Genomic DNA, 24,299 nt, shown 5'->3' with positions numbered 1-24,299 from the left:
TGAGAAGTGTTACTAGAGCACATTCCTCACTAAGAGGGAGTGTTGATTTTGGTTAGCATCGGATGTACTCTAGATTTCAAATTTTGTGGAGGGGCTAGAACACATGAGATCTCCAAAACCTAGGAATCGTTTGGAGAAGTTCCACCCGGATGAGGGGTTATTAAAATAGTTAATATTTTTAATGGGTTCCTAAGTCTAAACTCAGGAAAATAAAAATATTAATGGGTATTAATAAGAATATGGGTGAGAAATTTCTAAGTGACGAGGATCAAGTCTGTTTTAATCTTATTCGTTGATTAGGGATTTAATCGCGATTGTTGACTCATCAACAAGAAAGTATAAGAGGAGGCTTGACGATAAATTGGAGATACATCCGTGAGATCAAAGTGTTCGATTTTTCAGGGGCGAGGTTTGCTAAGAAAATCGAGCTAGTGATCTGAGTTGCAGTGAGGGGCAGTTTGGCAAAGGGACTTTAGTCCAAGGCCAAGAATACATAGAAGAGAGGCAGAGCAGCATTAGGAGAGACAATGCAGCTCCAGAGAGGGTGACACAGAAGCCAGAGGGGCTGACGCAGTCATTTAGAGGCAGCGCTGGGGTTTCTGTGAGGCAGAGAGAGCAACAGTTCAGCATATCGATTTCTGAGCAAGGAAGGCTCACTGGGAGGGTGACGCAGCTCCTAGAGGAGGTGACACAGTTCCAGCGCAGAGCTTGGAGCAGCCATCACTGCCCAGCACTGGGAACAACATTGTCATCTGTGGGGTTTGATCATCTAGTTGCTGGATTTGCCAAAATATCTGTCTCCAAATAGAGGTACTTCTTCCAAGTTTATTCTCTGTTGGGTGAGCCGGATTTGGCACCCTAGTTGTATTAAGAAATATGCTTAATAATACAAACCCTCTATATGTTGCAGGGTTTTTCCCAAATTGGGTTTTTCTGGGGACGATTTTCAAAAATAATGGTGTCCCTTGTGTGATTGTCTCATTTTATTTCAGTTCATGATCTGTATGCATGTGTAGTCTGCAATAGTGTTTGCATCGCTGTTTAAATAGTTAAATAACTTGTTGAATGTAAAGAACAAGTAGGAGATGATAAACCAGTGATTGCAGTAGGATTTCTGATGTGTAGATTCAGAAATTCTCACAAGATGCATGTTTCCATTTCTCCTAAGTCCAATATGCCAAAAATGTCTCCAATGCCCAGACTACAAAATTGTGCTATTCTTAGCCCCTCCCTAATACACTCTGTTAATCCCCTGAAATGAAAAATAAAAATTTGGGATATTACAGTGCTCCCCACCAAAAATTACTTGTCCTCAAGCAATGCATGAACAAGCGCCCTCTCTAATTGTTGATCACCATTGTCATTGCAAACTATACCATGGTCCCAAATGTGCCACTAGATCGTCCATGATATCTGCACTGTCCTATCATGAAGGAGTCCCTCGATACCATGATCCCAAGCCATCCTGATCAACGTGAAGCACCCCTTGCTTCACCCCTTGTCATCTCCTCGGTGTCACTCAAACATCAGTGGTTAGGCCCCCAAAGTTCCTTGTAGAAGAAGCAAAGACCCTTCCTTAACTCATTCTTGTTGCATGGTCCACCGATCTTGAGTAGCTCCTCCCTGGTCAACTATCTCCTGAACAACTTAATGTTTTGCACAACCAACCTTTCAGCTAGTTTATACGCAGTGGGTGTGACCATTTGTTCTTTTCTCCAAATGGCCAACAACTTAGACTACAACTTCTTGTAGATAGCATCACGGTCCCCAATAACTGAAGACAAAATGGACTTCATGTGTGCTATGACCATGTCTGAATGATGTTTCTTAATGCTGAAGAAGTATTGCAACATTTGAAGAATCAGGTCATCATATTCTAGATCAAACATAATGTTATAAGATCTGAGCATGGCCATGGGTTCTAAAATTTTGAGATTTTTTCCAAAGGTAGGACCCACAGTGTTATGCAAGCCCTGAAAGGTCTCTACTATCAGTTTGAAAACTCCCCTCATAATATCGTCGTTGTAAGGAGGTATAGGTGCAGTTAACTGCATAATGTTAGTGAGACAGGATGCAACAAGAAGTTTGACCTCTTCACAAGGGTATTCCAAGAACTTGTGTTGTATAAGGGCAAGCATGGTTGATTTTAGAGCCCAACTTATCTTCTTCCCCTTTGACTGGCCCACCTTACAAATGAGAGAGTCTAGCTCTTCCAGTTTGAGAAGGGATTTTACTGTGACTCTCATGTGTTTCAAATCTGTCCCAAGTGCAAAGATTTTGGGTCCTATTTCTGGCTCCTTCTGCAGGTCTTTTGGCTGTTCTTATTGTAGAATGCCATGGACCCCTCTTGAGAAAGGTCTATTATTTGGTCTTCTTCTTTGGCTCATGGAATTGTCATGCTGATTCAGTCTTCTTTCAAAGTTACTCATGGTATTTATGATATTTTTGAAGCCCTTTGAGGCCTGCTTTGTTATGCTCTCCATGATTTAATAGCTTGTACAAAATTAGAGCTTGACCCTACTTACACAACATACCCCTTTTACCAGCAGACTCAATAGAAACACAATAATAGACTTGGGCTTACATGGCTTAACATAATCACATGACAATTATTGTCAACATATTCCTTGCTCAACAGACTAAGCATAATGCAAGACTCTATCAACATTCTGCCCTTGATACATCAGTTATGTGTGAAATCGTAGCATCTTTACACAAAGGCACTAACAACACATAGCCCCAACATCTGTTTGCAACCAGAGACCCTGACTTAATGTAAACAATTTAGCAATAAACTGATAATACAGTCCACTCTATAGCCCTATACAAAACTCAGGGTACACCTTAAATATGAGACACCAGCCTAAATTTTCTTTAATAAACAAGATACAAATAGCAGAAACATGAACCTGGAACTCTCCTGAATATTTCCCAGCAGTTTTTGAGTCTCCAATTTTGACTCCAACCTTTGTCTGATAATAATGGTGAAAATATGTTCCACTGCTACATTATCATCCAGCTCAATATAACTCAGCTTCCAACGAACAATCTGCAACATCACTGATACAAAATTCGATCATTTGGCAAAGAATGATATGAAGAGAAATGGTGCCAGATCTGGAGTGAGTTTATCAGTCACATCAAGTATTCGATCTTGCAAACAAGTTGTTGATATAGGTACTAAGCCACCAAAGGAAACAAGTCTAAACACTGAAGCAACCACTGGCAAACACCCTGGGCAATCAACTGCTGAAGAGAATTTCAGGCTTATGCAACAATAATACCAAGTTAATTCTCTGCTGACTGACGAATTCGTCCTTCCCAAATGGAGCCTCTGCCACTTCAGAAATTGATCTACAAACATGAATGAGAGCATTCTTCAATGTTGATAAATTACGCCTTCTTCTTTGGCATTGGTAAACACGAGACCCGACCTCCTGTATATCTGGAATTCGGCCTTCAGAACCGTTGATTTGGGTTAGCATTGGATGTGCTCTAGGCTTCAAATTTTGCAGGGAGGCTTGGGCACATGTATTCCAAAAAACCCAGAAAGTGTTTTAGGAAATTCCACCCATAAATTTTTTTATTAAAATAATTAATATTTTTTAATGTACCCCTAAGTCTAAACTTGGGAAATTAAGAATATTAATGGGTATTAATCTAATTGTGGGTGTAACTTCTAGAAGAAGACGAGGATCAAGCTAAAATGATCTTAGCCATTGATTAACTTTTAATCTGGGCCGGTGAATGTCAACGAGAAGATTATTTAAGGAAGCTTGAGGGTCATTTGGAAAACACACTGAGAGATCAAGAGATCGACTTTCTGAAGTGAGAAGTTCTCAGGAGGAAATTCTGATTGAGTAGATTTCTTGTAGTTGAGGGGCAGAGATAGCATTCGAAGAGAGAGATTTTCTCAACCGGAGAATCATCAGCAAAGAGTGATCCAACAACTCTGACATAGAGGCTGACGTAGGGCCACGCAGAGGCAATGCAGAGGGTGAGAGAGAGTCTGAAATTTTGTAGCAGAGTCAGTTTCAGAAGTCGGGAGCTAAGGTGAGACTAGGAGGCTGAGAGCAGTGATTCCGGGCAGCAAATCAATCAGTTGGCTGGGTGAGGCAGTGTTTAGAGGGGTTGATGCAGGGACTGCGTGAGGAGTGCACAGAGGCAGCGTAGGGCCTGCCAGAGGCACCTCATCTAGTGACAGGATCAACCGGGATTTTTCTCAGTGATTGTGTGAAGTAATCTCACAAATCTTTCTGCAAGTACTTCTCTCTCTGTAACTGAATAACCCTTGAGGTATTCAGAGATGTATTCAAAATTTTCTACTGCTTAATAATAATAAACCCTCAAATCTGTTGTACCGGTTTTCTCGCATTAGGTATTTTTGAGGACATTTGTCCAAAAATAATGGGGTTATTGCGTTGTATTTTCTTTCTTGCTTAGTCTCTTGTTTCTGCATATAAATTAATTAAATGAAGGCTGGAGTGTATGTATTTCAATATTTGTCATGGGAAACTGCAAATAACTTGTTCATATAAATCTAACAAGTAGGAGAAATATCATCAGTTGCTGCAGTAGGGATTTCAGTTTAGGAATGTTTACATGGTATCAAAGCACTACAGGTGAAGCAAGAAGTGCAAAGCCAGTAGATACAGCGTTGAGCAAAAGAGGGAAATCGAAAAGTTGTAGGAGGCAACAGTTCGAAACCCCAGAGGGTTTGCGCAGTTCCTAGCCGAAGGGCTGAAATTTCGAGGCAGTCTCCCTCTGAGTGAGTCGATGGAGAGAAGGGCTTCCAGATTGAATTTTTGTCGGGGCAGAGGGAGTAGCGGTGAAGCCTCAGTGTGAGGAGAAGCTGGTGGGATGCAGATTTTTTTTCTGCAAGCAGTTTTTTGGGCAGAAAATCGCCAGAAGAGAGAAGAGAAGCACGGTTGAGGGAATTTCTTTCTCAGAGAATTCCTAGCCAAGGAATTTGAATTCTCTAGAGTTGAGCAGCAACAAGGGGCAACAGTTTTACTAGCTCCAGCAAGGAGTGCGTAGGCTAGCCCAGCAACAGCGCAGAGGAGAGAGGAGATTTTCGACATTTTCGTGGCAGAGATGGCAACTAGTGGGTTGAGAGATCATGACAAGTTGGATGGGGCATCCAACTACGTCATATGGAAGGCAAGGATGTCAGTCCTTCTAGATGAGCATTATCTCAAGACTTATGTCGACAGCGTGGTGGTTGTCCTTATAGATGTAGATCCGTTGAAGAAATACAAGGCTGAGATGGCGAAGGCGAAAAGAATGATCCTAGATGGAGTGAAGGATCATGTGGTCTGTCACATCGCTAGCAGAGGGACTGCTAAGGAGATGTGGGACGCTTTGTCTACATTATATCAAGGATCTTCCGAGCAACGGAAGATGTACCTTGAACAGAAGCTGAGATCTGCTCAGATGCAAAAGGGGGAGTGTGTGGATCCATTCCTCACGAAGCTTTAGGAGACCCGTGATGAATTGTCTGTTGTGGGGCATACACCTCAAGATTTAGAGTTGGTTAGACTGGCCCTCAATTCTGTCTCAGATGAGTGGAAAGTCTTTGTCCAGAGTATCCTGGGCAAAGTAGTGTTGTCGAATTGGGATGAGATGTGGGCAGCTCTAAAACAAGAGGCGCTGAGGAGAGACTTAGTCAAGGTTAAACTTGACGGAAGCAGCAGCAGTGGGTCGAAGCCCAAGGATGAGGAGGAGAATGCAGCCCTCGCAACGAAGGGACAACAGGAGTAGCAGAGACGTAAGAAGGACGTCTCGAAGATCAAGTGTTTTAGGTGTGGTGAGATGGGTCACTACGCTACATAGTTTCCTCTCAAAAAGAAGGACAAGGATGAGAAGCATGATCCGAAGGCTGCGCCCGTGAAGATTGAAGAGGAGGAGTTCGCCATGACAACCGAGATAGCTCCAGGAGGGAGGTGGGCTGATTTAGAACTGTAGTTCGAAAGAGTTACAAATGGGCAGGATCCTTGAGGAGCCCACCTCTAGGATCATTTCCTTGCTACGGGAGCCTAGATCAGAAGTAGTAGGATGGACAAATGTTGGATGGTGTCGAGGAGTGTTGGAGAGACAGACAGAGCAGAGGTCAGCAGTAGCACAGTAGATTCAGAGGGTCAGCGCAGAGACTAGCAGCAGTCAGGCTCCAACATTCACGTTGTATCATACTGAACACAGTTAGTTCAGTAATTTGGGATGTTTTTCCATTGTTGATGGAGTAGCAGCAACAGTTTGCAGTGCAATGGCAGTTGGCAGTGGCAGTGTTAGCAGTAGCACAAATGCAATGTTTGAGAGGGAGTTGTAGTATAGATGCAGTGTTGACAGTGGCAATGTCAACAGTAGTACAGTTCCAGCAGCAGCGCAGTAGTTGGTGGATAGCATGTCAGACATCAACAGCGCAGAGGACGATGCTTCAGAGTCAGAGCAGTATGCGGCAACATATATTGCCAATGCTAGAGCACATTCCTCGCTAAGAGGGAGTGTTGATTTGGGGTAGCATCGAATGTGCTCTAGGCCTCAAATTTTGCAAGGAGGCTTGGGCACATGTATTCCAAAGAACCCAAAAAGAATTTTGGGAAATTCCACCTAGAAACAATTTTATTAAAATAATTAATATTTTTTAATGGACCCCTAAGTCTAAACTTAGGAAATTAAGAATAATAATGGGTATTAATCTAATTGTGGGTGTAGCTTCTATAAAAAGACGAGGATCAAGCTAAAATGATCTTAGCCATTGATTAGGCTTTAATCTGGGTCGTTGAATGTCATCTAAGGAAGCTTGAGGGTCATTTGGAAAACACACCGAGAGATCAAGAGATCAAATTTCTGAAGTGAGAAGTTCTCAGGAGGAAATTCTGATTGAGTAGTTTCTTGTAGTTGAGGGGCAGAGATAGTATCCACAAAGAGAGATTTTCTCAGCTGGGGAATCATCAGCAGAGAGAGGCAGAGAGTGATCCAGCAGCTCTCACGCAGAGGTTGACACAGGGCCACACAAAGGCAGCACAGAGGGTGAGAGAGAGTCCAAAATTTTGCAGCAGAGTCAGTTTCAGAAGCCGGGAGCTGGGGTGTGAGACCGGGAGGCTGAGAGCAGTGACTCCGAGCAGCAAATCGATCAGCTGGTTGGGTGACACAGTGTCTAGAGGGGTTGACGTAGGGATTCCAGGAGGACTGTGCAGAGGCAACGTAGGGCTTGCTAGAGGCACCTCATCCAGTGGCCAAATCAGCTGGGAATTTTCTCAGTGATTGTGTGAAGTAATATCACAAATCTTTCTGCTAGTATTTCTCTCTCTGTAACTGAGTAACCCTTGAGGTACTCAAAGATGTTTTCAGAATTTTCTATTGCTTAATAATAATAAACCCTCAGATCTATTGCATCGGTTTTCCCACATTGGGCTTTTCCGGGGGAATTTGTCCAAAAGTAACGGTGTTATTGTGTTGTATTTTCTTTCTTGCTCAATCTCTTGTTTCTGCATATAATTTAATTAAGTGAAGGTTGCAGTGTATGTATTTCAATATTTGTCGTAGGAAATTGCAACTAACTTGTTCATGTAAATCTAACAAGTAGGAGAAATATCATCAGTTGTTGCCGTAGGGATTCTGGTTTAGGAATTTTCACAAGAACAACCTCTGTCTTTGCTTATAAAAGGGAAATTCGGCCTATGGTGATAGATGGAGTTAGACTCCTGAAGAGACCCAACGAAGAACTCGTTTCCCTTTGGTACTATAAACTTCAAGCTTGAATCCCCTTACTGGAAAATTCATATATCCTCTGAAGGAAAAATCATCCTTCTAAATAGATAGACTTAGCCCTTTTTTCATCACCAATTCTACTTCAATGAAAGCGGCCTTCTAAAATTAATAATGTGCCATGAACTCGTCACACTCTACCCTGAGGAACTCATCCCTTCTGAAAATTGGAAATTTAGTTTGCTTGCAGCAGAGATTCGAACCCTTCCTTAAGTGCTATGAACAAATTCTTTCTTTAGTAGGATGATTCTCCAACTTGGCCCCTTGGATTGATAAATTAATCAACAAAATTTGTCCTCCTTGTGCTAATGATTATGCCTTAATGAACCCAAATTTCGGATTCAGGAATATGAAGGAATTTCGACCCTCTGGTCAGTGTCGTTTCAGCCCCTGAGAAAATGGATCTCAGTCCAAAACTTCAAGGAATTACACCTAGTTTTCTAGAGAATTTCGAACTCCCACTGAGCAATTTCACTGGCGTTCAACTAGGACAAATTCGGCCCCAACAAATTTGTCTTCCACACAGAGGAGTTTCGACAACCAAATTTTCCCTGGTGGAATTAATTCGGTCCTCAGCTTTCACAAGAATCTTCTTAGTCTATGGCCCCTATATATGTCCACACACACTTGATTAGGCTGACAATTTCCAAACTCAACTTCCGCGAATAGTGTGGCCTCTCGAGGTCCCACCAAAATTTTACGTCCTTCAAAGCATTTGACCTTCAAGTGAATAATCAATCAGGAAAAATTCTCAGCCTGGCAATAATTCGTTGTCCTACAAAGATCTTTGCCAAACTTTTTCTCCTAGTCGACCTTCTAATAATTGGGCCTTTGAAGATAAAAATCAATATTTGGCCCCTAAAATTTGACTAAAATATTTGGCCAGAATAATATTTTATCCCCTTTATTTTAATTTTTGACCAAATAGCTTTGCTCCACAAAAGACAAGGATGAAGAATGACGAATTATTTTTGAATAAAATAATTAGAGTTTCGTCGAACAATTGATATGCAACCTAGATGGAGATAATAATCTGACCATGGTCCATATCAAACAATGTCTGCAAGAAAATAATAAACCCTCGTTCTTCTTCAAAGTTGATCTGCAATAAACCCTCAGTCTAGCAGGATGCACAACTCTAGTACCACTGTAATATCTCAAATACCAATTTTGCAGAATATTGCTTTTAAAATGTTGTTGTCAATTCAATAAACAAATTTCACAAATGAAACCATAAAATTAATCAGCAAAACTCAGAAACATAAACTACGATTGAAGATGAACAAGTTGCACATGCAGTAGAACTCAACGCTAGTTTATTAATATGGAATATGAAATAGCAGTCTAATACAAAATACTAGAGATGGCTAAGGTGATGCCCTCAAAAGATCAACCATAATGTTGTAGCGGGTCTTCAAAAATAACTGATCTGCAGAAAGCACCTGTGAATTCTAGATGAATCCACCAAGGGCAGAGATGAGTTCTCGTCCATTCTCACTGAATTTGTAATATTCTGAATTGAAATTTACAGCTAATAACAGACACATAAACTAGGTTATAGCAAATAAAATCACAAATACATATGCACCATCAAAAGCACCAAGAAACTAGGCAAATAAGTTGAGCCATTTTATTAATTCATATGGGTAAATCAAGTACAATAGGATGAGGACCGTAGACCCTGAGCTTGCTACATCAACCATGCCAAACCCAAGTGGAAGGATGTGGTCTCAAATGTTGGAAATGGCCCTGATTGATAACTCGCACGACCCTATAAACTGCTACTGTTGCGGAATTGGAATCGATGATTTGGGGCTCCAAACTGCTCAAAAATTCCAGGGAATTAATTAGAGCCTCCTCACAAGGAACGCAGAATAACCCAGAAAATTCTCATGGACCCAAGTGGTGGAAACGGTCCCAGGGTACACTGCACCCTTCTCCAACAATTTATGCTACTACCTGTTGACTGAAACACTAACTTCTGCTGGAAATATTGCTCAGGAAATTCTACAAAATTAGCCCTATAATCCTCTCACCAAACCCACAAAAACCCATAAAGGGTTTGCATTGAATCCACCGACCCCCGGAGACCCCCAACAAGTGCAAATCGCCTAATCTAGCTAGAAAACGCCCCACAGTTTGATATACCTGAGTTATGCCCAAATCTACCATGGTAAATTTCTCCCAGCTCCAGCTAATCCTCCACTTACCTCCTATCTCCAGCCCTTATCTCTTCACAATTCTTCTCCCTTCTTCCCTTACACAGGCTAAGCCAGAAACCCCTACGCACTTTCAAATGAAGAGAATTTTGTCCCACAGATTTGTTGCTCTCTATCCCTACAAGATCACCACAAAATTCCTGGCTCCAACTAGGAAAATCCTCCTGCAAATAACCTGGACTCCAACTCATTGTATGCTAGACCACAATGAAAAACTTGAATTTGCCTTTATGCCCAGGAAATATATAGAGCTAGGAATACTGCTGTCAATGAAGCTATTTGAAAGCCCAACAATGAACTCTCTGAATTTCCAACTAGGGAGGTACTCGAAGTTCTCCGAAGATGGGGTGGAATTTGGCCTGGAATTCCTGTGCTAAACAACACTCTACCTTTGCACTAAACAGTTCCAAGAGAAGATGAAGTATTAAGTGTAATAGTCAAACGATGATTAGCAAATGAGTCCATCCTCCTTTTATAATTTCTCTCCATGCTCCTAGACACCCTTTTAATTATTATTTTATTGGTGGGGACTATTTTCCACTAAGTGACTTTTGCCTCCATTTTAATAAAATAATAATTTGCCACCAATCTCCAATAAAATAATACTCACCACCTTTCTCCAAAATAATATTTTCCCCTTTTAATTAATATTACCAAAATTGGACAAAATTCCCAAGCTCAAAAAATCAGGGATATTATAGAATCACTTGAGGGTTTTTGTCCCAGGGCTACTAAGGAGAGAACTAAATCCTCCAATCTATAGCAAAGACAAATGCTCAAACCAAGATGTCCTCAAATGGTCTCCTCTTCTTTTTAAAGATTCAATAGATAGATCTCCAAGCTTCTAGAAGTGTCTTATTTTCATTATTTTAATATTATTCTAAAAGTTCCCCTTTGACTCCATCTAAGTGACTTTTAATTTAATTTTATTTAATTTATGTCAATTTTGACCTTTTTCTTTCAATTAATTATTTTCCCCTCTTTTATTTAATTAACTAATTAAAGTCATTTTTATTCTGGGAAAATGGTAAATCGCTCACCATACTTTATCTGGCCACTAGATGTCTCTCCTCATCATCCCATCCTATAGATCTTCTCATTCTGATTCCAACAAGCTATTACATAGGGGTGTTCCATCAAATATTCCTCCCGGAATGCCACCTGAAGTGTAATTAATTAAGTCAGACTCAATAATAACCATGTTTTATGAAAGTGTTTGGAATGCAACGGAACAAAAGACAAGTTGTGCAAATGATGGGATACGCCAAGCGCACACCTTCGGATCCATAAAAATCCCTCAAAACCCCTCTGAAACCCTTGATGAAGTAATCATGCTCCTATGGCTTAGCCATCACATACCCTGGAAATCCATCCTGACAGTACTATAGAGGAAACTAAAAATGGGGACATTACACATGCTTTATCTTTTAGTCGCAACCTAAAGGAAGAGGCCATATGCAAACTAGTTCCATATCAATAGAGATTTTGGGTTAGAAGTGGAGGTGTGTGCCATTTACAAACCTTTTGTAAATGTTCTTCAGTTGGTTGATGGAGATAAGTCCACAGTGCGCTACTTGTATGAGACCATGGATAGGGCCAAAAAATCCATCCATGGCTATTATGAAAATAAGGGATATGAGGGGTTTGAGAAACAACAATTGATATGGAGAATGATTGATGAGCAATGGAACAATACTCTTCATTGCTCCATTCATGCTTAAGATGAAAACACAACTACAATGTATTTGAAAAAATACACACTAAGAAGCACAACGGGTTAAAAATTTCAAATTAAAATTTTGAATTCATTATAAATTATAATTTATTATTTTTAATATTTTAATTTTATATCATTAATTTATTATTTATGACCCTCATACAGGTTGTAGTCCCAATACCTTAATGACATGGTCTATGTCTACTACAATCTCCGATTGTGGGTGAGGCAACTTTAGAAAACCCTTGACATGGATGCCATCTCATTGGATCAGATTGACACCACTGCTGCATGGAGGGTTGAGACCGAGAGGCTTGTCATGGAATTGGTCCCTAATTGGTCAGAGGAGGCAACAGAGGACATAGCAGCAGGAGGGGAGAGAGATAGAGGATGAACAAGAGCAGCAAGAAGAGGAGGTGACACCACCTAGCATGGTCACCAGTAGAGGACATCAGAGGCTACCTCCTATTTCTTCTTCTAGAGGATGTCAAAGTCCAATTCCAAACCCCAAGGCCGTCTTCGTCTAGAGGAAAATCCATTTCCTTTCCCGTTAAAGGGGTGGAGGAACTCACTAATTTATGTACCTAATCTGATTGTAGATGAATCATGATGATAAAATACATTTATTATATTTTTTGTTGATATTTTGACTCTTAACGCCGAGTCAAGACTCAAGATTCAAGATATTATTCATTGTTGATATGTGATGTCTCACTAGGCTTCTTATACATCTTATATATTAGTTTTCTTTTCATATTTCAGTGGAAATACATATATTTGATGTTGTGAATACTTTAGATGCTAAAAAAATTGAAAAAAAATGAATATTTTTGTATTTTTCTTATTTTGCCAATGTTTTGCTGATTTTTACCAATTATTTTCCTGAATTTTATGAATTTTTCATTTGTCAAATCCTTTCCTATTTATTCCCAACGAAATTTTTTTCAACATTGATCCAGATCACCTCTTAATCCATGTTAAAATTCCCAAAAATTAAGTAAAATCACATGATTGCAAGAAAGTTAAAGTTCCAAATGATGACTTTCCTTCCTTCACGAGGAATGTTGGATGGTGAGAGGTGTTTGACCAGTGCAAATGGTGGAGGATCATGGCATATCATTACCGAGCAAATGTAGGGGTGCTAGCTGGCTGGCTGTCCAAAGGAGGACAAAATTTTCTCCTGTGAGGTTACCCACTTTTTGGTGGGTAACAATCCCCACTTTCTTGTTGAATTTGAATATTTTATGTAATTTTTAGCATGTCAAATTTCATAAAGCACTGACTTGATTCTTACACTTTGGCTTACCAAATTAAAGTCAATTTTGAGCCATGTGAAATTAAGTAATACAGATTTGACAACCATGAATAGCTTCACTATAAATAATATGTGCATCATGGAGAGAGAGAGAGAGAGGGAGACCTGCTCAGCAGATCCTTCAAAAAGTTTGCCACAAGATAAGCTAAAAAGTGTGTCTCCAGTGAATATTACCCCTGATTCTGGAAAATAGAAGCTAACATGACCTACAGACATTTCAATTTAGGAAAGGTTAGAAAGGATTTTACAATAGCATAAGATGACACTCCTACTTATGAGAGAAAAAACAAATTGTAACAGAAAAATTCTATATGGATAAATATTTTAAACATCATTTCAAAAAAGTTGGAAAAAAATAATTTAGAGATAAAAAGACACAAGAAATACTGCTTCGTCTTTAACCCTATTAGTCATATCTTCACTTGGATTTGATTATTTGACCATCCTTTTTTTATTCTGAAGACAAGAATAGGAGGCTAATTTATGTGCTGAAATACAGTCAAACTGCTTATTACAGGATTTCTGGCATAGAACATGATTGGAACGTGCTATTGATTAAACTAGCACTTGAACTACAAAGTCCAAAAATTCAGTGCAAGCCAAGGGTAACTCATTATGGTTTTCATTGTCAACTCATTAATCCCTCTTTTCAGTCAAGACTTACTCTCCTTTGGTACAAGGGTGTCCCTAAAATATAATTACTATGACATAGAAAAATAAAGCTCAAGGTAATGTGAAGGGTTGTCTTAGTAAAACAGAAAATAAGGATGAATGATTAGCTTTAATTTTAGTGGAGGCTGAGGGGGGATGACCAGTGCCAATATCCAAGAGGGCATATGGAGTTATGAACAAACAAAGAGGGACGAATATGGGTGGCAAATGAGAGTAATTATTTCTGCAATAACATGCAGAAAACTAATTGTTGCAGAATTTATATCGCTGAAAATAATGAGTACCAGACCCTTCAAAAGGTACCCTTATATGCACATGTGATAACAATAAGATGTGATCCTGCTACTAGCAAAATATAGCTACAACTTGTTGTCGTACAAAATGTCTAGGCACCACGACAACGGCTCAGATCGGGGCTGTCACCCTAATCCCCAATCTCTCCATTTAAGTTGTCTTCCTATAGCAGGCTAAGGGGGGTAGACCCTATGAAAATGGAATGAAAGAGAACTAGTCAGGAACCAACCAGTGCAGGAGACACAATGAAGCGACCAAGTACTTGATTAAGATTCAGCAAGATTTATGGGATTTGATTAGATTTAAGCAATTAATACCAGTGCCTTATGGAGTCAACAATCTTGCTAGGGAAATGAAGACCAAGTAATTGATTGGCAACTGTTGCTTAGATGAATGACTGTCATATATGAAATGCAGATCCTAAAACTAATGTGAGATGCAAGAATCTTGGTTAATTTTAGTTAAATGCCTATCTAGGTTTTAATCCTTCGATCCTTTCTGTGTTGAGCATGATTTCATAGTAATTGGCAGAGAGAAGATAAGGTGAAGCACACTAAGGTGTGATTAACGATACCTTTCCTGAAAATCTAACATACCCGGTGCCTTCAGCGCTATAGAAAGTTGTGGCTCTAACGAATGCAAGGTCACTATTTTAAGTACTATTAAAAGCAGGGTTCTCAAGCAAAGATATATGGATATCTATCTCTCTATCGACAAAGCTTATGCTTGGAAGTAAATTTTATTTATGCAAAGCTAACTTATATGCAAATGCACGAGATGATGAGATGAAGTTAGACTTGAGGATCATAAACACTTGTGTCGTAAAAGCCCTTAATCACCACAATGAAATGTTCACTTCACTAGACAAACATTTAAAGATAAACCCCTTTAAAAAATTCACAATTAAACCACAAACTTACTTCAAATCTTTTTTATACAATTATAGCTCAAAGAGAACAAAAACTTCTTTACAATCCAATATCAATGCCAACATAAATACTCAGCTTAGGAACAAAAGATATGCAATTTATCACAATTCTATGATAGAGTACTTTGATAATTACTCGAAATATTCGCAAAATATCTAACATGCAATGAACATCAAATTATTCAAGCAATTAATATGACGATCAATCTCAATAGATGCAAAATATTCTAGCAATTAAATTTCTAGAGATCTAAATACTTTGAAGAACCATGAAATTTAGATGCTACAACACTTAAGAATTCCAGAATTAAAATGATTTTTCATTAAATGACCCAAATCCAGAAGATTTAGAGATGATTAAAAATTAAGTGTGTTTGACTATGGAGAAGTTAAAATATTTAATACCATAAAAGTTTTCTTTTAGATTTTACCCTTAGCACAAAAAGACACCAAGAAGGAAATTTAAATATTCTTTGGGCAAATTTAATGTGCTAAGCTTATGAAGCAAATTTAATGTGGTTAAAAAAAAAAAATTAATGTGACAAATGTGAAAAATAAAAATAAAAATAAAAAAACATAATGAATTAAATTTTTAATGGGCCAAAGGCCACATAAAAATTTAAACTCTCAATGCACAAAAATTCTCTTTTGATTTAATTTCTTTAGAAAATCAAAGTCAAATTAATAAAAAATGGAATTAAAGAATTTTTAAAATTTTTGTTTTTTATCTCAAGCAAAATCAAAATGTCAAAAAAAATCAAAACCAAAAGGAAAAGCCAAAATTAAAAAATGAAATTTGATTTCTAAAAGAAATCAAAGTCATAAAATTAAAAAATATATATATATATATATATAGATATTAAGTTTCTTTTTTTAATTTAAACAAAATAAAAAAAAAAATGAAAAAATCAAAACAAAAATTGAAATGAAAAGCAACAAAAAGAAAAAATCGAATTATTATGCTATGAAACCTAACCCTAACACAAAAGCAAAGATTAAAACAAAAGATAAAAAATTAGATCAAAGTGGAATTCGTATTGTTTCTCTGCAAGCTCAAAGAGAAGCAACGACGGCAAAGGAAGGAGTGAGGGTATGGAAGAATGGGAATGCAAGGACTGGAAGTTCGATGGCGAAGGATGAAGCTCGAAGGAAAGGAGAAGAGATCCGCATGCAGGTGAGCAGCAATGACGACCGCTGATGAAAAGACACGCAGAGAGGAGGAAGAACGAGGGGATTCGGGCAACAATGAAGGCTTGCAAGCAAACGCAGATGAGAGATGGAAGGAAAATAGATGAAGGGTCCAAGGGGGAGGAGAATGGCAGCGATGGAAGCTCGGAGCTTCAATTTGGAGAGGGGTTTCAGAGTGAAGGTGTTGCGATGAGGAGGAAGAGTGGGGGTTGCAAGAATGCAGGTTAAGGAGCAAAGTTTAACTGCGTATAAGCTTTAAGGAGTATAAGCTTTGTTAAGCCAATATACTCCAGGTTTTAAAATATGCTTTAAGAAAGATTCATGAAATTCCGAGATGTAAATTTGAAAACCCTCAAACTGGAAAAAATTTGGGATAATGCCTCTGCAAATGATTTTGAGGCTAGATCTTACCCTCCAGGGCCTAGATCTGGCTTCAAATAAAAAAAAAATCTCCTTCAAATCTGCACCGTTCACCTGCAAAAACGAAAACAACAACACCCAGAACCCAAATATACAAAAATAAATAAAACCCCAAAAATCCAAGTCAGAAAACTAAAAAATTTACAGATCTATGCACAAAGATGGTAGATCTATCAAATCTGAGGAGTATGAGTCCAACTCCGCTCCCAGATCTGATAATCTAAGGCTCTCAACAACTAGATCTATCAATTTTCCACAATTATTTAAAAATAAATTTTGAAAATTTTGGAGAGGTACTAGCCCAGAAACACCCTGCAGGAAAAATAATTTAATCTTAAGATAAGTCCCGGAGCTTATGTGAAGTAGGCTCTTCAGAAAATACATGTTGAGAGTTGGCTGGTCCAACCGAGAACTATCCCCAAACGCTCAACGAAAACTCAAAAAATCTCCTGCAAACACTAGATCAACCATCAAACCAAGTAGAGAAATAGAACAACAATGAAATTCTGAAGAAATAGAGATATCTACTACTTCGATCAAAATTTAGAATGTTACCCTAGATCTAACAAACTGAATAAGATACCTGTATTCAAATTATTCTAAAAGAGCTATTGATTGATAGTTTTCACATAACATTAAGCAAAAATTAAAACAGTGTTACCATAAGTTCATGAAGAGGAACACCACAGCACGTTGAAACCCCAAAGACTTTTGCATTAATTCAAAAAAGTATACAAGAGAGCTTGAGAGCTTATTACACGATTCAAAGATTGGATGAATTGACTGACAAATGACCTCCTATTTAAAGATAAATCCTTTAACAGTTAGTTTGAGTGATCCACATCAAAGCAATCTCGGCCGTTGATGAAGATTAAAATTTATTTTAATCTCATCCGTCGAAATATTTAAATATTTAGGGAAATTCGAAATTTTTAATTAAATGCATTTTAATTAACTCAAAAATAATTTTTTGAGTTAATTTCCCCAAAAAATTGACTTTGACTTAACCCCCAGAAATCAAAGGTTTAACATTTAGCAAAATAATTAATTTACCTTAGTCCCAAGACCTCTTAAAAATTTAATTTTTTAGGACCGAAGAATTTTTCCTTTGGAGAATTTAAATGTATTTAGGACTTAGAATTAATTAAATTTCTGGCTTAGGATTTTAATTAATTTTGGGCCATAAAATTTAATTAATTAACCTATAAGGGGATAAATTATTTTTCCAACCTTCAAAACACTTTACATCATGATTTTCATATTTTTTACATCATAAGGAGGAAAACCCATTTGTAATAGACCCTCACAGACTACCCATTTTTGCGACACAAATATAATTCAGCAGACCAAGCAATCTGTAATAAAATAACCTAACCAAATAGTTAGTATTATTCCCAAATCACTTTTACATGGACTCGATCTAGAACACTAAGACTCGCCTAAGATCCTAACGACAAAATCCATTCCAGCTTTGTGGTAAGACTGGAGGGGAAAACTCTTCCGACCATCCAAAAATGGATCGGTGAAACAAAAAACCTCCCATAATGGAGATCGTCACTAGAAAGATAAGTTTACCTAGGTTGTTACATACATAACATGGTTCTGTTGAGATTATTTACATCATATACATGTAAAATGGGTTTACATTATAACATGATGATCAAGCTAATGATGATAACTAGACGGCACAGACACATCGATCAGGCGCTATCCCTTTTACGAAAAAAAGGTGTGTACTGCTATGGGTCGTTGACACGTAGTGGTCAACACAACCTTTCACAGAAACAACATAACATTGAGGATTCAACTAGAAAGTAAAAACAACAAGAACTTTAGATATAATGCACCCTATCCAAAGCTCCTTTCCAAGTGACAAATCTTCCCTCTTCTTGAAACCCTTGTAGCAGCAAATTTAAGTGTTAATCCTGTTGACCATCGAAGTACACTTGAAGACTCCATGCTCAAGGATATGTTAGAGGATTCCTGCACTTACATAGTTCCAGTCTCCAGACATCATTAGAGCTTCTAAGTTGTCTTCTCTCTCTTCTTCTCTATTGTACTCGGATTCCACAAGCCTTGCGGGGATATTGTAAGTGATAATAGCATGATGAAATAGAGTCATGTAAAAGGTCCAGGTAGCTTAAGACTTTGTTATCAAGTGAGTTCACTCTAGGGAGTTTTTTTTACTTGGTTAATTATTTGTTTTTTTTCAGCGCTTAATAATTTTGAGTTTTTTCTCCATGTTAGAACCCCAAAGCTGGAGTGTGGCTTGAAAGTGAGTCCTAGTGTCTAGAGTCAATGTATATTACCATGTTAGATCACTCGTAAAGTTTCACGGAATTTGATTATGTCTAGGTACCATTTTTTAAATTATTAAATTTTTTAATAAATTGTCTATGTCAATTGTAATAAGTGATGTCTAGAAAAGTTGTATGGGGTATGAGAAGTCGAAATTGGACCTCTACACCTAAAATTTCTACTAGGACACACTTCAAGGGGTAGAAAATCAATTATAGATCCTCACGTTGGAGAAAATGTAACTAGGTTCGCTCTTCATATATGTAATTTTGATATTTGTACTTATTCAAGAAAAGAGAATTTATTTTGATATTATTTGTTAATGAGTTTCTTGCTCATTGAAAATAGGACAAGCACATTTTGAAGTGCTTCTAGAGAGTCAAAGTCAAAATATAATTATAATGAGACCCTTTGAGGGCATGATACATCATGTATGACATCATACAAGGTCATGGGAACACCTCCAAGCATGGTCAAATCCTCTACAAGCATTAACGAAGTCTCAAGAAGAAAAACAATGGGTAAAAGTTGAATTATAATGAAAACTATAAGTCAGCCTAAATGTAGCCAGTCATGTCTGTTGAAATTTCTAAGTCTGACACGTCAGAAATCCCTACTACATTATTTGGTTTATTTTCTCCTACTTGTTCTTTTCATTAACAAGTTATTTATAAATATAAATACCGAAAATAAACACAAATGCAACCTTAACACATATACAGATCAACAACTGAAATAACTGAGACAAACACACAAGGGACACCGTTATTTTTGGACAATCGTCCCCAGAAAAACCCAATGCAGGAAAACCGGTGCAGCAGATATGAGGGTTTTATTATTATGCAGTTTCTGAATACATCTAGGGTGCCAGAAATGGCTCACCCAACAGAGAATGCCCTCAGCAATAGTACCTCTCCTCAGAGACAAATATTCCGGTTGATCAATCACCGGATGAACGATGCCACAACAACTACGACAGCTCCTTAGCTGGACAAAAAGAGCTTCTCCAAGCTTCTTTGTTGCTCTGTGTCACTCTGCAGGGACTGTGTCACCCTTCTCGGCTCACTAGCACTTAGTCTGCCCCACGAAAATCTCCCGGCGCTGCCTCTTGGCCTTGCATCAGCTTCGCTAGCCTCTGCGCAGCTACTGAAGCCTGTGTCAGCCCCTTTGCTCTTTACGTCAGCCCTTAGACCCTCTGCGTCACCCACGCTGGCCTCTTCAGCCTCTTCGTAGCTCCTTGCTGCCTCTGCATCAGCCTTCCCAAGCTCTGTGATGTCTCTCTAGCACTATCTCTTCCTCTTTGCTATGTATTCTTAGCCTCGTGCCGAACCGCCCCTCGCTACAACAGATCACTAGTTCGATTCTCTTAGAAAACCCCGCTCCGAAAAATCGAACTGACAGATCAATTTGGTATGTCTCCAACTAATGCTCAAGCCTCCTCTTATAATTTTCCTGTTATGTCTTCAACGGTTGAGATTAAGTGTCAAATCAACGGCTAAGATTAGATTTGGCTTGATCCATGTCATTTAGAACATTCTCACCCAGTTTTATATTAATACCCATTAATATTTTAGTTTTCCTAAGTTTAGACTTAGGAACCCCATTAAAAATATTAATTATTTAATATCTCTCCAACGGGTGGAATTTTCCCAAACCATTTCTGGGTCTTGGATATCTTGTGTGCCTTAGCCTTTCCACCAATTTTCGTGGCTAGATCACATCTGATGCTACCCCAAATCAACAATGTTGTCTTAATTGAAGGGACAGACCTCTATTTATAGAGGTTGTCCACTCCAAAAGAAAACGTACAACAAGAGCTCTGAAATCAGTGAAGAGGAAGGTAAGAAAAGACGAAGGGAAAAGGTCTACTAGGGCAGCGAGGAAAGGAAATAGAACAGCAAAGTCTAAGGGCCCATTTTCAAGTGTACACACAGTTATACATGCGAGAAAGTGAAGGAAGTCTGTGGCTAAATCAGAAGTAAAATCACAGGTGCATATTCTTCATTGGTTGGGCTAGTAAATAGGCCTAAAAAGGCCTCCTACTTCAGTGAGAAAGAAAGAATCTCAAGCAAAGGAAGAAAGTAGAAAAATGAAGTATACATGACAGTTTCTAGGGCTAGAAACAGTCACACATGCAAGGTACAGCAAAGGTATGACAACAGTGAACAGTCCTTCATTTGGGTGAGAGATCAAGCCTCCAAGGACTCACAAGCCTAGTGAAGGAGCCATCTGCGTGAGAACTGCATCCCTGCCTGCTTTATCTCTCAGAGCTCTCCCTCTGCGCTGTCTCTCTGAGGCATTGCGTCACCTCCTCCTCAATCTCCGACTGATGCTGAAACCCTCCTCTTCCTTCACCCTTGCAACTCTCCCTCTAAAATCAAACTTCTTCTCCTTGAAAACTAATTTCCCTCGGGTTACTGAGTATTTGCCTGGTGTGTCTCCAAGTAACTCTCAAGTCTTCTCTTATACTTTTCCTGTTGATGAATCAACGGCCAAGATTAAGTCCGTAATCAATGGCTAAGATTAAAACAGACATGATCCTCATCTCTTAGAAGCTTCTCACCCATATCTTTATTAATACCCATTAATATTTTTATTTTCCTTGTTTAGACTTAGAAACCCCATTAAAAATATTGATTATTTCAATAACTCATCATCTGAGTGGAATTTCTCCAAACAATTTCTGGGTCTTGGAGATCTCATGTATTCTAGCCCCTCCACAAAATTTTGGAGCTAGATCACATCTGATGCTACTCAAAACCAACACTCCTAAGGTCTTGGAAGTATGGTCTGAAAATTCTTATCAACTTATTGTTGATCCATCAACTAGTGATTGTCAGGTTCTAGGGAAAAAGCATAAAGTTAGGTTTCCTTATAGGTTATTCAAAGGGATTCATCATAGTCACCTTGGCCCTCATATGGATGAAGCCTCAAAATTGTTGGAGAAACTTACTGTTTCACAACAACAACAACAACTGGTTACCGTAAACTTTCTCCCAACCTATCGTCAGTTGACGAACTGATTGATCTAATTCCAAATACAGTCTGTGGAAATTTCTAAGTCTGACACATTAGAAATCCCTACTGCATTATTTGGTTTATTATCTCCTACGTGTTCCTTCCATTAACAAGTTATTTATTAATATAAATACCGAAATAAACACAAATGCAGCCTTCACACATATACAGATCAACAATTGAAATAAACTGAGACAACACAAGGGACACCATTATTTTTGGACAATCGTCCTCAGAAAAATCTAATGCGGGAAAACAGGTGCAGCAGATATGAGGGTTTTATTATTATGCAGTTTTTTTAATACAACTAGGGTGCTAGAAATGGCTCACCCCTCATAGATTTTCCTTGGCAGAAGTACCTCTCTTCGGAGACAGATATTTCGGCTGATCAGCAACCAAATGATTGATCGCACAGCAACTTAGACAGTTCCTTAGGTGGATAGCGAAAGCTGCTCCAAGCTTCTCTCTGGCACTGCGTCACCCTCTACAGCTTTGCGACTGCCTCTCAACTCCCAGTCTGCCCCACAAAAACTCCTCAGTGTTGCCTCTATAGCCCAGCGTCAACTCTGGAGCCCTCTACGTCTTCTGCGCTGGCCTCCTCAGCCTCTACGTCAACATTCCTAGGCTCTGCGTTGTCTCTTCGACACTTTTTCTGCCTCTCTTATATGTATTCTCGACCTTTTGTCGAACTGCCCCTCGCTGCAACAGATCACTAACTCGATTTCTTAGCAAACCCTACCCCAAAAAATCTACTTGACTGATCAACTTGGTGTACCTCCAACTGACCCTCAAGCCTCCTTTTATACTTTTCCTGTTGTCGATTCAACGGCCAAGATTAAGTCCCTAATCAACGGCTAAGATTAGATTTGGCTTGATCCTAGTTATTTAGAACTTTCTCACCCATATTATAAAAATACACATTAATATTTTAATTTTCCTAAGTTTAGACTTAGGGTCTCATTAGAAATATTAATTATTTTAATATCTTTCCATCTGAGGGGAATTTTCCCAAACGAATTCTGGGCCTTGGAGATCTTACGTGCCTTAGCCTCTCCACCAATTTTCATGGCTAGAACACATCTGATGCTACCAAAAATCAACACTCCCTCTTAGCGAGAAATGTGCTCTAGCAATGCTTCACTATAGAAACATCACATTGATCTTCTGCATTGGTACTTGTGTTGATGCTTGGCCTGCTGCCTCACATCCTCTGCACTGCTGCTCCCTGTAATGCTACCACTGCCACTGCTACTGTTACATCTGTACTGCAGCTCCCTCTCAATATGCTGCCCATGCTGCCCCTAGCATTGCCACTATAGTACCTAGTGTCCTCTCAGGAAGAAGGACAAGGAGGAGAAGCAGGAGTAGCAAGCAGCTTCAGCAAAGATCGATATGTTGTCCTCCATGTGGAGGAAGACTTCACGATGATTGCCCATATACCTCTAGGGGTGAGGTGGGGTGATTTAGAGTTGTATCCCCAGAGAGCTACAAATGGGCAGGGTCCTTGAGGAGTCCACCTCATGGATCAATACCTTGCTACGGGCGCCCACAGTATTCAGTAGCAGGATGGATCAGTGGCAGTAGATGCAATCAAATGCTAGAGTGACAGTTGTAGAGACTAGTAGTAGTCAGATGTTGGGGAGCGCAGTGCAGAGTTGGCAGCAGTGCAAATGGCACGGTGCAGAGTCAGCAGTAGTGCAGATTCCTCAGTGACAGTGCATACAGTCAGGACTCGGGAGACAGATGCATCATACTGATCACAGAATTAGGATGTTTCTCAGTTGCAGCAGCGACAGATCAGAGGGAGTTGCAATGCAGATGCAGTGTTGGCAGTAGTACAAAAGGGTCAGCAGCAGCACAAATGCAGTAGTTATCAGAGTTGCGCAATGATTGGTGGGCAGTATGGCCAGACATCAGCAGTGTAACAGGAGATGATGTAGAGACAGGGTGTTGTGGCATGGTGTGCAACACTAGAACACATTCCTCGCTAAGAGGGAGTGTTAGTTTTTGTAGCATCGGATGTGTTCTAGCCTTGAAATTTTGTGGAGAGACTAGAATACACGAGATCTCCAAAACCCAGAAATCGTTTCTAGAAATTCCACCTAGAAGTGTCTCAATTAAATTATTAACAGTTTTTTAAATATTTCCTAAGTCTAAACTTAGGGAATATTGTTAATTAATCAGTATTAATTGAGATAAGGTGAAAATAGTCTAGAAATTGACACAGAGATGATCCTAGCCATTGATTAAGTTTTAATCTTGGTCGTTGGTGTTACAACAGTGGACTATAAGAGGAGGTCCATGTGGTGATGGAGAGGACACTTTAGCAGTTCGATTTCTTGGCAAATCGATTTCCTTAGTAGCAACGGCGAATTGTCGAAGAGAGCTGGAGAGGGCATTTCAATTTGCTGGAGAGAAAATCGTTCTCAGTTCCAGAGGCCAAGGAGAGGTTCTAAAAGGCCG

At 39.0% G+C, this 24,299-nt stretch overlaps 1 protein-coding gene across 4 annotated transcripts in view; it reads right to left on the bottom strand.

Annotated features, from left to right (window-relative positions):
* Window positions 1-24,299, bottom strand: part of LOC149153388 (hydroxyacylglutathione hydrolase 2, mitochondrial-like) — a 323,641-nt gene that overhangs the window by 48,006 nt on the left and 251,336 nt on the right. For all 4 annotated transcript variants that reach the window (XM_089438429.1, XM_089438432.1, XM_089438430.1 and 1 more), the window contains exon 5: window positions 13,124-13,224. In XM_089438429.1, the coding sequence (XP_089294555.1) occupies window positions 13,124-13,224 (101 nt within the window). The remainder of the gene's footprint in view (window positions 1-13,123; window positions 13,225-24,299) is intronic.

Source organism: Pinus tabuliformis, chromosome 9 (genome assembly GCF_031772625.1).
Source record: "Pinus tabuliformis cultivar Carrire ecotype Pingquan chromosome 9, CPIR1, whole genome shotgun sequence".
NCBI classification, from domain to species: Eukaryota; Viridiplantae; Streptophyta; class Pinopsida; order Pinales; family Pinaceae; genus Pinus; species Pinus tabuliformis.
Note: the sequence above shows the minus strand (reverse complement) of the source record. Positions and strands in the feature narration are given on the sequence as shown.